The sequence below is a fragment of the Malus domestica genome, chromosome 15 (genome assembly GCF_042453785.1).
Source record: "Malus domestica chromosome 15, GDT2T_hap1".
Lineage (NCBI taxonomy): Eukaryota > Viridiplantae > Streptophyta > Magnoliopsida > Rosales > Rosaceae > Malus > Malus domestica.
The window spans coordinates 10,012,501-10,025,470 of NC_091675.1; the positions used below are offsets into that span (position 1 = coordinate 10,012,501).

Genomic DNA, 12,970 nt, shown 5'->3' on the forward strand with positions numbered 1-12,970 from the left:
TAGTGAAGCGTTTGGTGCAGTCTCGGACTAAGAAGCAGGATAAGAAAAACAGTACTGTTCACCAGATTTGTGTTTGCTTAGACTAGGACTACAAATTTTTGCCATTGTGTAATAGAGTAATGCTACAAATCTCATGATATGGGTTAATTGGAGCATATTTTTGCCATGTATATTATGAATGTTAAAAAAAATTGACAATTGTTTTGTTTCTATTACCTGCTAATAGAATTGGGTTTAATTTGCAAATGTAGCTTGATTTAAACTCTATCACCCAACAGAAGAAAAATAATAGTGGCCAATACATGCAACTTCAACAAATACAAGTACATAAGATCTCCATAATTTAGAAAATCCTAGTTAACATTAGTTAACATTAGCCAAAATAGATCCCCATAATTTACATCCATGTTAACGTTAATAAAATACATCCATGTTAACATTAGCCAAAATTCTCATCCGCTTGCGTTGTCGCTTAAAAGCCTTTGGACGAACACTTTCTTGAGTTCCGGTTTGATTGCGTTGTCGCTTAGCCTTAGCCTTCTGTTTATGCTCCTCTTCTCTGCAACCAACAACCACAAAAAATTGCAATTCAGCATCAACCCCACACAATACAAAACATTCACATTGTAATATCATGGTTATAAACCAAGTACATACACACACACTCATGGACAAATGTGCAAAATACACATACATACTCACACTCACACTCACACTAACACACACACGGACATACACACTCTCACACACTGACATAGACTCACACACACCCTGCATACATACATACACACACACACACATACTGCACACACACACACACTGCATACACACTCACACACACACTGCACACACACACACACACACACACTGCATACACACACACACTGCACACACACACACACACACTGCATACATACACACACTGCATACATACTGCATACATACACACACACACACACTGCATACATACACACACACTGCATACATACTGTGTTTTTATACTCTGTTTTTATACTCACACACACACACACACACTGCACACATACACACACACTGCACACATACTGCATACATACACACACTGCACACACACTCACACTCACACTCACACTCACACACACTCACACACAAACACAGTCACACACACACACACGGGGACAGAGTGCAACACACTCTTACCCTCACACACACACTCTGTTTTTATACTCACTCACACACACACACACACACACACACACACACTGCACACATACACACACACTGCGCACATACTGCATACATACACACACACACACACTGCACACATACACACACACTGCACACATATTGCATACATACACACACACACACACTGCATACACACACACATTGCACACACACTCACACTCACACTCACACACACTCACACACACTCACACTGCATACATACACACACACATACACACACACTGCACACATACTGCATACATACACACACACACACACACACACTGCACACATACACACACACTGCACACATACACACACACACACACACTGCACACATACACACACACACACTGCATACACACACACACTGCACACACTCACACTCACACTCACACACACTCACACTCACACACACTCACACTGCATACACACACACACTGCACACACACTCACACTCACACACACTCACACTCACACTCACCCACAAACACAGTCACACACACACACACGGGGACATAATGCAACACACTGCACACACACACACTGCATACACACACACACACTGCACACACACACACTGCACACACACTCACACTCACACACACTCACACTCACACTCACACACACTCATACTGCATACACACACACTGCACACACACTCACACTCACACACACACTGCATACATACACACACACACACACTGCATACATACATACACACACACACACATTGCATACACACACACACACACTGCATACATACACACACACACACACCGCATACATACACACACATACACACACACTGCATACACACACACACACTGCATACATAGACACACACACACACACTGCATACACACACACACACATACATTGCATACACACACACACACTGCATACATACACACACACACACACACACACACACACACACACACACACCGCATACATACACACACACACACACACACTGCATACACACACACTGCATACACACACACACACACACACACTCCATACATACACACACACACACACTGCATACATACATACACACACATACACACACATACACACACACACACACACCGCATACATACACACACACACACACACCGCATACATACACACACATACACACACACTGCATACACACACACACACACACTGCATACATACATACACACACACACACACATGCATACATACATACTGGCAAGGGCACTTGTGGGTTTAACTCATTTTCGATTTCCAACAAGAATTCGTCATACACAAAGTAGTTTGAAGCATCAAATTACACTTGTGGGTTTAGCTCATTTTCGAATTCCAACAAGAATTAACAATACACAAAGCTTAAAGCATCAATTGCACTTGTGGGTTTAACTCATTTTCGACTTCCGACAAGAATTAACAATACACAAAGCTTAAAGCATCAACTTGCACTTCTGGGTTTAACCCATGTTCGATTTCAGACAAGAATTCACCATACACAAAGCTTAAATCATCAAGTGAACTTGTGGGTTTAACTCATTTTCGACAATTAACCCATTAAACCAAAAGCATAACGCATCAAAATTCATTCTTAAACCACCATTCAAATCCCTAAGTCTCAGATACAGAAAACACACATACTTGAGGGAAGCTTGGTGAACCGGGAGAGAAGACGATGAAGAAGAGGAGGAGGAAGGATCCATGGGCGACATCTCGAGCACGGCCCGATCGTTGTCGACGACGGGGCGGTACTTGTGACCCCTCTGGCCACGGAACTCGTCTTCCGCACCGGCTTCGACGGGACGCTGAGATGAGGACGAAGGGAAGGCAGCGATGAGGACGAAGGACGAAGGGAAGGCAGCGATGAGGACGAAGGGAAGATCTCTCTCGGTTTGCTCTGGCTTACGAGTCCGCCCAATTTTGGGGTTCCTCACGAAGAACAGCTAAGGAGGTCGTTAGTCCACGCGAGTCCGGGTTAAGCTCATTAAAGCTAATCCGGATGCACACCAAACACAGGACTATAGTCTAGTCCAGTCCAAACCTTGCTAATCCTGTCAAACAAACGTGCCCTAAAGGTTTAGTATGCAAGCTTGAGCTACGCTAAAGGTTAGAAGCCAAAGACTTCGGTTATAATAAATAGTATAACACACTTTGGTGAGTGGAATCTGGAACTCGCTTGTCCTTACATTGTGCATATGATTTGGGGCTGTGGTAGTGGCTGGTTGAGATTGCAGGGGTTAACTGGGTAACCCCTCAAAGATAATTTGTCTTGAGTATAAGTCTTCAGGTAGAGGGCAACAGTTTAGTGGAGTTTTGCAGTCCTAGCGGTTTATTGGGTATTTGGTTGGGACAAAAAGAAAAACTTACTAGAATTATAGTGTGGATGAAGAAAACACTTAAGAAAGAACCAGGTTTGAACCATCTTTATGTGTTTCTCCTTCTACTAGTCATGGCAGCTCGTTGAAGTACACCAAAAATTGGGTGAGAGATCCAGTGCTAGTCGGAACTGCAGTGGTCCTATCGGTGTGCTACAACTTACTAATGGTAAGCGCGCTGACTTTTTGTTTTCTTTTGGGTTGATTCAAACACACGCAAACACATGGTGCAAATTCGAATGAAAACACTAACACATCTGCTAATTAGATTTCAAAATAACCTTTTGTCTGTATGTTTATTTTACATCTTGCTTTTCTTTTTGTGTGATTTTAGCAACGGACCACTAATGAGTACCCTGACTTCCCGTTGATTTGGCTGAATGCGTATGTTGTCTCCATTGGAGCGCTGATGGACACCATAGTGGCCGTCGCGCTTACTGGGAATACAACGTATGCATGGATGCTGGGGTTGAACGTGAAGTTGGCATGCTACCTGTATTCATGGGGTTGAACGTGAAGGGAAATAACATAGAGAACACACAGAGGTTTTTGGTTGAATTTGGATGATTTCCATTGATCTCAGTGTATGGCACTATTTGTACAGGTTTACAGAGAGGCTATACAAGCTTTGACAATTTGCACAAGGAATCAATATTTACATAGAATCAGGAATCAATATTTAATAAGGTAAATGAATGTGATCACAAAATCATCTTTCCGACACATGATTTCGTGGCCTGATGAACATGATTCTCTCCATCTTGTCTATCGCCTTGCCACTCTTGGAGAACACATTCTGTCTTTCAGTAACAGCAAGTGCGTGTCTCCATCCACAAGATATTTGAGCTACTTTCTGCCAATGCAAGATGGATCATTAGATTCATTACCAAGATAATTCTCCCAGATGACAAGTCAAAAGAAGATAATCTCCACCGAACTGAATACTACAGAAATGAGAATCTACCTGCTCATGGGGAAATTTAACCTGCACAGGAGAACAGGGATCGATGTTGTCACCCACTCCAACTTGTCCAAACTGTCCACAAAATAGAAAAACGTAAGTAATGAACCGGAAGGGAAATGAGGAACTCACCCACTTGCTAATAAGATGGAAGTGACAGAAAAGTAAAAGCTTAGAAGGGAAAGGAAAAGAAAAATTATTCATGTATAATTATTTTCCAATTATCTCAATATTTTCCAGGAAAAATATTCAAACATATAATTGCATATCCAACACAAATTTAGGAATACAATCAAAGAACGTGAACACCAAACTTTGTATGTGGTTTGACTACTTGCCTGCACCTACATCAACACTCAAAGTTCACTCTAAAGCACAACACTAAATCAAACTAAAGTTTTACCGTGCTAAAGCTGCAAACAGTGTAATTCATATAGATTTCATGCCCAAACAAAGGAAGTTCACCGATTGTCTTCCACCTCATATAAGTGATAGGCTCATGCATACCTTTTGGTCCCACTGTTGTAGCATGAATTCAAAATAAACCCTCAATGTTCTATACTTTATTATAAGCAGATCCCTTAAGAATAATAGTTATATCAGTAAACTATTCTTGGGTAAGCCATTCACTTAAGGATGCTATATGGAACCCAACGTTCTAAAAAACTAGTATTGAGACTAGCCTGGGCGGGGATATGAAGAAAGAACAAGGATTGTCTGCCCTCCTTGTTCCCGTGCCCTCTTGTTTTGTATGGTCACGGTTAAGCCACGTCAACATTTTATATTGTTTTTTTTATAGAGATAATAAGACAAAAATAAATAGTAATATAAAATGTTGACGTGGCTTAACCGTGACCACACAAACAGAAGGGTATAGGAGGGCACGGGAACAAGGAGGGCAGACAATCCTTGTCCATGAAGAAAACGCCTCTGCCAAGCAAGAGTGGGCTATAGACGAGCCTAGGCGTTTGGGAAGCGAGCCTGAGGCGTTATCGAGGCGCCACCTAGGTGCGTGAATTCTTTTGTTTTTTTTTTAAACAGCCCAAACCCAAAACGACGTCGTTTTGCGCAGGGTTTTTATAAAACTCAAAACTCTTTCGTCTTCTCCCACCTTTCTTTACTTCAAAATTCCCAGTCTCAAGCCAACGCTGCCCTTCTCCAATCTAACCTGTCAATTTCCCACAAGTTCTCAACAAACATATAATTTTAAGTTTAAGGTTAGGGCTTCTCACCATTGGGGTTTATGAAAAATTAAAAATTCATGCTAATTTTATGTTTCTAACTTAGTATCTATTAGTTTATTATATTTTTTATATACAATTATATATTAAGTGTTATAACAATTTTAGGTACCCTCACACCTCGAGGCTATCCATGTAATGCCTTGGCTTCGCCTTCTCCTTTTAAAACATTGATGGAACCATAGAGTACAGTGATCAGGTATATTCTAAGGCGGGCTGTCACCTTCCAAAACAAGATTTCCACTTGAAATCTGTCTGGGACAATACTCCCCATTGACATTATGCCTAATCTTATAGCTTTCCAGCTAAAGGGGCAATTTGTGTTTCTGTTACCTGTAAAAAAAGAGCCTGCTTTGACAATCCTAGACAACAAAGCACATCCATTAGGTGGAGCCCCGGCACGGATGCTGAAGCACCATATTATCTCTCTTCCAAAGCCTAATCTCTAACCCTTTAGGAACCTCCCCGACTACTTTCAAGACAACGCCACTTTGAAAGATCCAATTCTCTTCTGTAATTTCAACTTAGTACAGAATTTACAGATGAAAGGAAAGCAATCTAATGAACACAATATGCATTGATGGGGGATATTACATTGTCTGAGGGAAAGTTGTCCCTAAAATTATGCAAATTTTATTTGTACCTTAAGGTCATAAACTATGTTAAAATACTACAATATAGGGCTTACTGTCAGATTTCTAACAATGCCATCTAATACTCCGTTAGATACTGTCATGGGCACATGACTCACTTTTGAGGCAATATTTGACTGCTCAGTGCTCACCAACTTGCCCGACCCCCAAAATCTCCAAATTCCCTCTTTTTCTTCCCTCCATTTTTGCCCTGAATTTGAACAGCATAAGCCCTACTTAGAGATGTTGGGGGGTTCAAGGGGTAGAAGGGAATTTTGCCCTTCTGTTAACAATTCTTGGTTTCAAATCACATTTACTTAATACCATAAATGATGGCTAAAATCAGAATAAAGTAAACAGCACCGGATCTTAAGGCTTACATTAACCATAGAAACCTTCTCCGGGACCAACAGATCGTTCCTATCACCTAGGCCCAAGTTTCCCCAGCCCCTCCCATAGAGCGACCCATCTTCTGTGACAGCTGCAGTATGTTCAGCACCAGCAGCAACCATTTTGACAGAAACTCTCTGCAACATGATATAAAAAAACTCATTGCATAACCATTTCAGGGAGGTAGGCCAAAAACAATAGTTCTGTAGGAAAGATAATATGAACCAGAAATGACATTAATCTTGGATTACAAGAAATTGGCGATATAGATAGCCAATCAAAGCTCCCAACTACTAAAGAACGATTACAAGAAAGAAAGGAACAGCCATAAATTTATTTAACACTGAATCACATAAGAATGCGAAAATCTTATTCTTGCCCCTACAAAATTTACTTCACCTTGTCTTAAATTTTTAATTGTTTACTGCCCTTAATGTATACAAAAACTAGTCAAACCTCACACTCCAAAGAGTATTTGCCTTCTTAACGGCCCCAGCACCCATGTCACCACAACAATAAAAAATACTAACTTCTATGCAAAAGGAACTCTGATCCAAAGACTACCTAGCCCAAGGTTCCAAAGTGTTCTATAAAAAGTAAAGCAAGTAATGGGAGCTTAATGTTGAGAACTCGACCAATCCAAGAGTATGTGCAATATATTAAAAAACATTCATAAATCTATCACACGAATGAAAATTTGAAAATATAAGAATAAATCATAAGCTCTAAAGAACAAGTTAAAAATAAATGTGGACACAGATACAACTGAGGTGAAGACATGAAGGTAAAATGAAGAGGATCACATGGTATGCAAGTAGCAATATCAGATTATTGGATAGAGGACTTTGTCATAAGTTCTAAATTCAAACATGATACGGCTGTGTTCTTAGCTTATCAAACTTAAGGGGGGTACTTAGCCTAAAACAAAAATACATTTTTAGTCAATTAACAATAGTGTTTCCTCAAAATTACAAGGTTTCCTTCCCCTTTCTATTTTAAGTAAAGAAGATTATTTATGTTCGATTGTATTACCCTCCAAGCCAGTAAGACGTCGCTTTCTGTATCGAAAGACATCACATCAACACCAACTATTGGAGTTCATGACTTAACAGTGATGACATTACAAATAAATGATATTTTATATTCTGCAAGGTAAGTAGGTTGCCTACCTATAAAACAACCAAAAAAAGGGCAATTTGTTTCAGAAACAGCTCTTTAAAAAAAAATGTACCATGCAACACGAAAATCACTTAAATATTTTATTTAAGATACTCAGAATGAAAGGAACTGAACCTGGATAACAGGATCACGGATAGGCTCAGGAAAATGACCTTTACGGCCGGCACACTCAATATCAAAGCTCAATATTTGAAATGGAGCCATCTTCAAAAAATTCCCCTTCTGGAGTATGGCTGATAAAGTCTGAATATCTAATAAAATGGTTTGTCAAGGACAGATAAATCAAGTAGGAAAGAGCTCATAATGTAAATGGCATTCATTACATGCTTCACCAAACTCCAAATACTGCCTTGAATGGGTAAGGATACAGGCAATATAACTCTAGCTGGCAGTACAACAAAGGCATAGTTGTCTTATATTGTCCATCTGGGTCCTGCACGGACCTCAATCCAATTTCCACCAACTATGATGCAATCAATCATGAAACGAAGAGCAAAAAGAACATTGCTATCATATCATATGTCATAAATTTCTTCATAAAAGGCCATCAATTAGTATGCCTTTTTCAAGAATGCCTGGCAGATTGGGGGGAATAAAACATTATTAGGCATAAGCCAAATGATGGAAACATTGCAGTACACGTTAATATGCAAGGTGCAAGACACAATATGAGAACTGCCCCCCAAATATATACTTTACGAAGAGTAAATTAGATAAGTACAATGATACAAAAGGAAAGACATGAAAGGAGTAGAAGAACATTTATCGTCAAAGAAATTATGAGATAATCAATCATAAAATGCATTCCCCTGCATGTAGGTGTTTCATTCAAGAAATTAATTCAGATCCTGCCAGTTCTCGAATGTTAATGAAACTGAAATTTTACCCCGGCAGCTGGCCACCATTGTTGGCAAAGCAACAACAATTGTGAGAAAGGGTTCAGAATCCTGCTGCTGGTAATACATGATACTCCTCTTCTGCATCATTTCAACACGGCAAGTGAATTTTGGTACCCTGCTGTTCCTGTTGACCTCTCCCATCCTCCCCTGTTGAATTACCAAACACTAAAGACATAACCAATTAAAGTAATGCAACTTAACAAAATCAAAGACATCTGAGCTGCTCAAGAAATATAGTCAAAACATTACCTCAAGAATTCGATGAAACCTAGAAATATCGTCAGGAGCAGGGCCCATTCCTTGGGGGGTCGATAAAAATGGCAGCGAACTATGTCCTAGGATAATGCGACAACTTATAAGACTCGGAAAAAGGCATATCTTAGTTCAGTTTAGTTTGGTAGCATATATGATTCCCGTGCAGCAACATAGAATACTTGGTAAAAGTTGCATTTCTGAGAACAAATAACCAACATGCTTGACCGAAACAACAACGCGGATGCTTTAGTAGTACAAAATTCCAGGTTTATTCAGGTTTCTCAGTCAACAACCAAACATTGTCACAGCAGAAATTAGGAGCACAAGCTAACCTTCCTTTGTAACCCCAAAAATCCGGATAATGATGGCAATGGGAGAGTGGCGGGCCTCAGTCTCGAAAAGGGCTTCGTCGAGGTAGACGTCATCGTCGACGAATTCTTCTTCTGCGGACGTGGCCTGCTGCTTGGCTGGGTTCGCCGCCGGTTGTGGCGGCGCTGGCTGTTTTCTGCTCATGCCTTTGTTCATCGCCTTCGATTTTGCTTTTGGGGTTCTCCAATTGTTTCGAGAGCAATGTGTGAACTCGCCCAATAAGACCCGCGTGATTATTTTCCCGCCAATTTTTTGTGTGTTCCCCTTATTTTCCCTTACACGGAATATTCCATAAAATTTAAAAGAGTTCCTCAAACCGGAAGACTGGAAAGTGGAACCCTCCAATTAAAATGGGCTTTTAAAATAAAATAAAAAATCATCAATTTAATCTCTGAAAATGAACTTTCCGTACCAATTTGGTCTTTCTGTGGTTTTTCTGTTAAATTTATGTTAGCGTGCTAATATGACAAACAAATAGATCCCATTTATCAATCATATGACACTAACGGCGGATTTAGAATTTCGACCATGCAAAAAAATGCGTTATTCATAAAAATAGTTGCAACAAATAAAATCGAAACTAATTCAAATTGGAATTATTGGGAATTTAGAGCGAAAATATTTAGAATCAAATTGTTTGTTCTACTCAATTAACCAACACATAAATATAAAAAAAACATAAACTATCATAATTAATCATATCAATATTTTCACTTTTCATGCAATAGATAGAAACTGGAAAGGCTGATTTCATTTCTCATCATCCATGGACCATGAACATGGAATAAACCCTTTGGTGTTGGGCTGACCAACCCTAAACTCTGGGATCGGCCCATTTGTTACTTTGGTCCTCACAACACACAAACAATTTAAAATCTAAGGTTAATTTCAAACTAAGTGCGTAATGTACGTACGAAATATAAACATCGAGGTCCTCTCAAGTCCATTAGGTATTGATCAAACGTAGAAGTGTACGAATGAAAACTTACTTGATTGCAATTCATTTATATGTTTGCATTGCCATCCAGTATTACGGCCTGGTGATATTCCTCTTTATTTGGAAATGAGAGGTATTAGGTTCAAATCTCGTGGATGGTGAATTTGATATCAAATTAAGCTGCTCATTGTGTGGTTTAACCGAACTCTCCCTCCTCAGTATAAAAATATTGATCTACTCAAAAAAAACACTTTTCAAAAATTATACGTTTGCATTATAGATGTAAAATAGTTTTTTTTTTATCAGAGGCATCATTGGTCATCTCATATTTATGGGCATCATGTTTTGCCTTAGTAGTGTTAGCAATAATATCATGTACATAAGCATGAAGAAATGTCAATAAAAAATGGTCTTACTCGTTCATGAGTTTTTCACATTACGTTTAAAGGAATGTGAGTTAGTAGGTGTCCGGTTTTAAAGGAATATGATTGGCATAGTATGATATATTTCATGTTTCACATGTCACGAAAATTAAACTTATGCAAACACTTGCTAAATTATTACTTTTGCCAATAAATTTAAGGAATACTAATGAAAATGGTTTAAAAACTTTGAGTTTTAATCAAAAAGACAAAAATGTGTTATAAGTGAATAGTACCATGAATGACTTTTTAGAGTAAAAATGTATTTTTCATTAAAAGTGAATAGTACCGGATGTGTTTCGTTAAAATTCCCTTAAATTTATACAATATTATCGAGATTTGCAAGAGGCAATAAGACCATACAAAGCAATAGACGTTTAACGCGCTTAGGCCCTTGCGTGCAAATTTTGTGCCCCACACAAGTTAGGACACAAATCCTCTCCGGATATGAGCCTAGGGATCCCTATTTGTAACCCGTTTGATCAAATCTCAATGACTCGGATCTATTGATCCCTAGGCTCAGATCCGGAGAAGATCTATGTCCCACAAGTTAATGAATAATGAACTAGCCCAAATATGTAAACAGAAAGAGCTAATAACAAAGTAAATAACTTGAAAAATCAAATTCCACACAATTACAATAGCAAGGAAATATGAGATGCATGACCAACAAAGAAAACTCACAAACATAACTTATAAGAATTCTAATAGTAATTTAATATATGTATTGTTAATCCTAAAAACTACCAAACATACGTGGCGCGTAAGCCGAGTAATTAATAAGCTAACTACATCATTCGATTGTGTGCAGGGCATGCCAACTTGTCGGCCGAGCTTTGCCGAGTAGTAAAATGTGTTGATGTTGCGTTAAGCGCGTTGCTGACTTCTCAATCTTGTGACTGCGATCGAGGAAGGAACACGTCTCGGCCTTCGGGTTGTAAAGCCTGAAGACAAGGCTACTAGTCTTGCGAAGTTCACAGATCGTCGGCGTCGAGTTCGATCACGGTGATTATATTCGTAAAAGTATAAGCACGCCGAATTGGCACCAAACTATAAGGACATAAGTACTCAAAAGAGATGTATGTCTTGATGGTGAATGTGGTTCGACCGTCAGAATGTCGAACTCTAAAACTTACTTGTGGATATCCAATCATAAAACAACTTGGTGTTCAATGCGCCGAGCCCAGTAATCTGTAACACCTCACTTTGTCGAGAAGGCTAGTGAGATGACCCCTGCCAATAAGGACTCAAAAATCCTTCTTGATCGAGACTTGGATAGATAACCAGTCGGCCTCGACGCAGTGCTGTTTATCCAAACTAAAGGTGCTCCGCGGTTGGCTGATTCTACGGCAACAATGTTATTTCCAAGGTTCTAAAAAACGCTAGGCGCTAGTCGGGCGGCGGGCTAGCGTTTAGCTCCTAGGCGGCGCCTAGGCAGCCTAGGTGGATTTAGGTAAATTTCTTGTATATCTTGTAAATAAGTGCATATTGACATCTAAAAAAAAACTATACTTGTATGGATAATAAAATAATAATAAAATGCAAATTAGATACACTATTTCCATAAGTATTGGATGAACTTGTAGTAAATCCATCATTTGCAAATTAGATACACCATTTCCATAAGTATATCACCATGAAACCAAAAAAAAAAAAAAAAACACGCAATTAATAAAAAATAAATAAAAAAAAATCTCCTAGGACCGCCTAGCCAGCCTAGCCGTCCAGCCCGCCTAGCCCGCCTAGGCCCAACCCGATTTTTCCGCGCAATTTGCCTAAAAACGCCTCGGTTGCTAGGCGGCCGCCTAGGGTGTTTTTTAGAACACGGGTTATTTCTCCAAACTGAAGATGCTACCAGTTGCCTTCACAATGTTATTTATCCAAACTAAATATGTGTTGTCAAGAAAAAGAAAATAAAAATGTCAAGGTTGTTGAGAGGTTTCGCGTAGAGCGAGAGTTTGCGCATGACAGTTTATGTGTTGAATTAGAGAGAGCACTGAATGATGCACGCTTTTCTCTATTTATAACAATAAACTATCTCATGGCCAAGCTAGAACCACACTCCGATTATGACTCCTTAACCTAATTTAACTAGGACTCGGCCAAT

General features: G+C 39.4%; 1 protein-coding gene across 2 annotated transcripts; it reads right to left on the reverse strand.

The window, feature by feature from the left end:
• Positions 1-4,124: 4,124 nt before the first annotated feature.
• LOC103431349 (DNA polymerase delta catalytic subunit-like) lies at positions 4,125-9,787 on the reverse strand. Of its 2 annotated transcripts, XM_070813978.1 has the most exons (7): positions 9,468-9,787; positions 9,130-9,215; positions 8,868-9,027; positions 8,096-8,232; positions 6,793-6,939; positions 4,543-4,614; positions 4,125-4,431 (listed from the first exon to the last, which is right to left on the reverse strand). In XM_070813978.1, the coding sequence occupies exons 1-7, from the start codon at positions 9,658-9,660 to the stop codon at positions 4,288-4,290; spliced, it is 939 nt and encodes a 312-aa protein (XP_070670079.1). In that variant the 5' UTR covers positions 9,661-9,787; the 3' UTR covers positions 4,125-4,287. The 2 variants fall into 2 exon arrangements, with proteins under 2 accessions (XP_070670079.1, XP_070670080.1); XM_070813979.1 differs by lacking the exons at positions 4,125-4,431; positions 4,543-4,614 and adding an exon at positions 6,340-6,623 and having other exon boundaries at positions 8,868-9,045.
• Positions 9,788-12,970: the final 3,183 nt, after the last annotated feature.

Coding starts and splice junctions, on each gene's coding strand:
- LOC103431349 (XM_070813978.1), bottom strand. CDS start 9,660: ATGAACAAAGGCATGAGCAGAAAACAGCCAGCGCCGCCACAACCGGCG. Junction 9,216..9,467: donor TTTTGGGGTTACAAAGGAAG/GTTAGCTTGTGC, acceptor GCATTATCCTAG/GACATAGTTCGCTGCCATTT. Junction 4,432..4,542: donor TTAAATTTCCCCATGAGCAG/GTAGATTCTCAT, acceptor TTGCATTGGCAG/AAAGTAGCTCAAATATCTTG.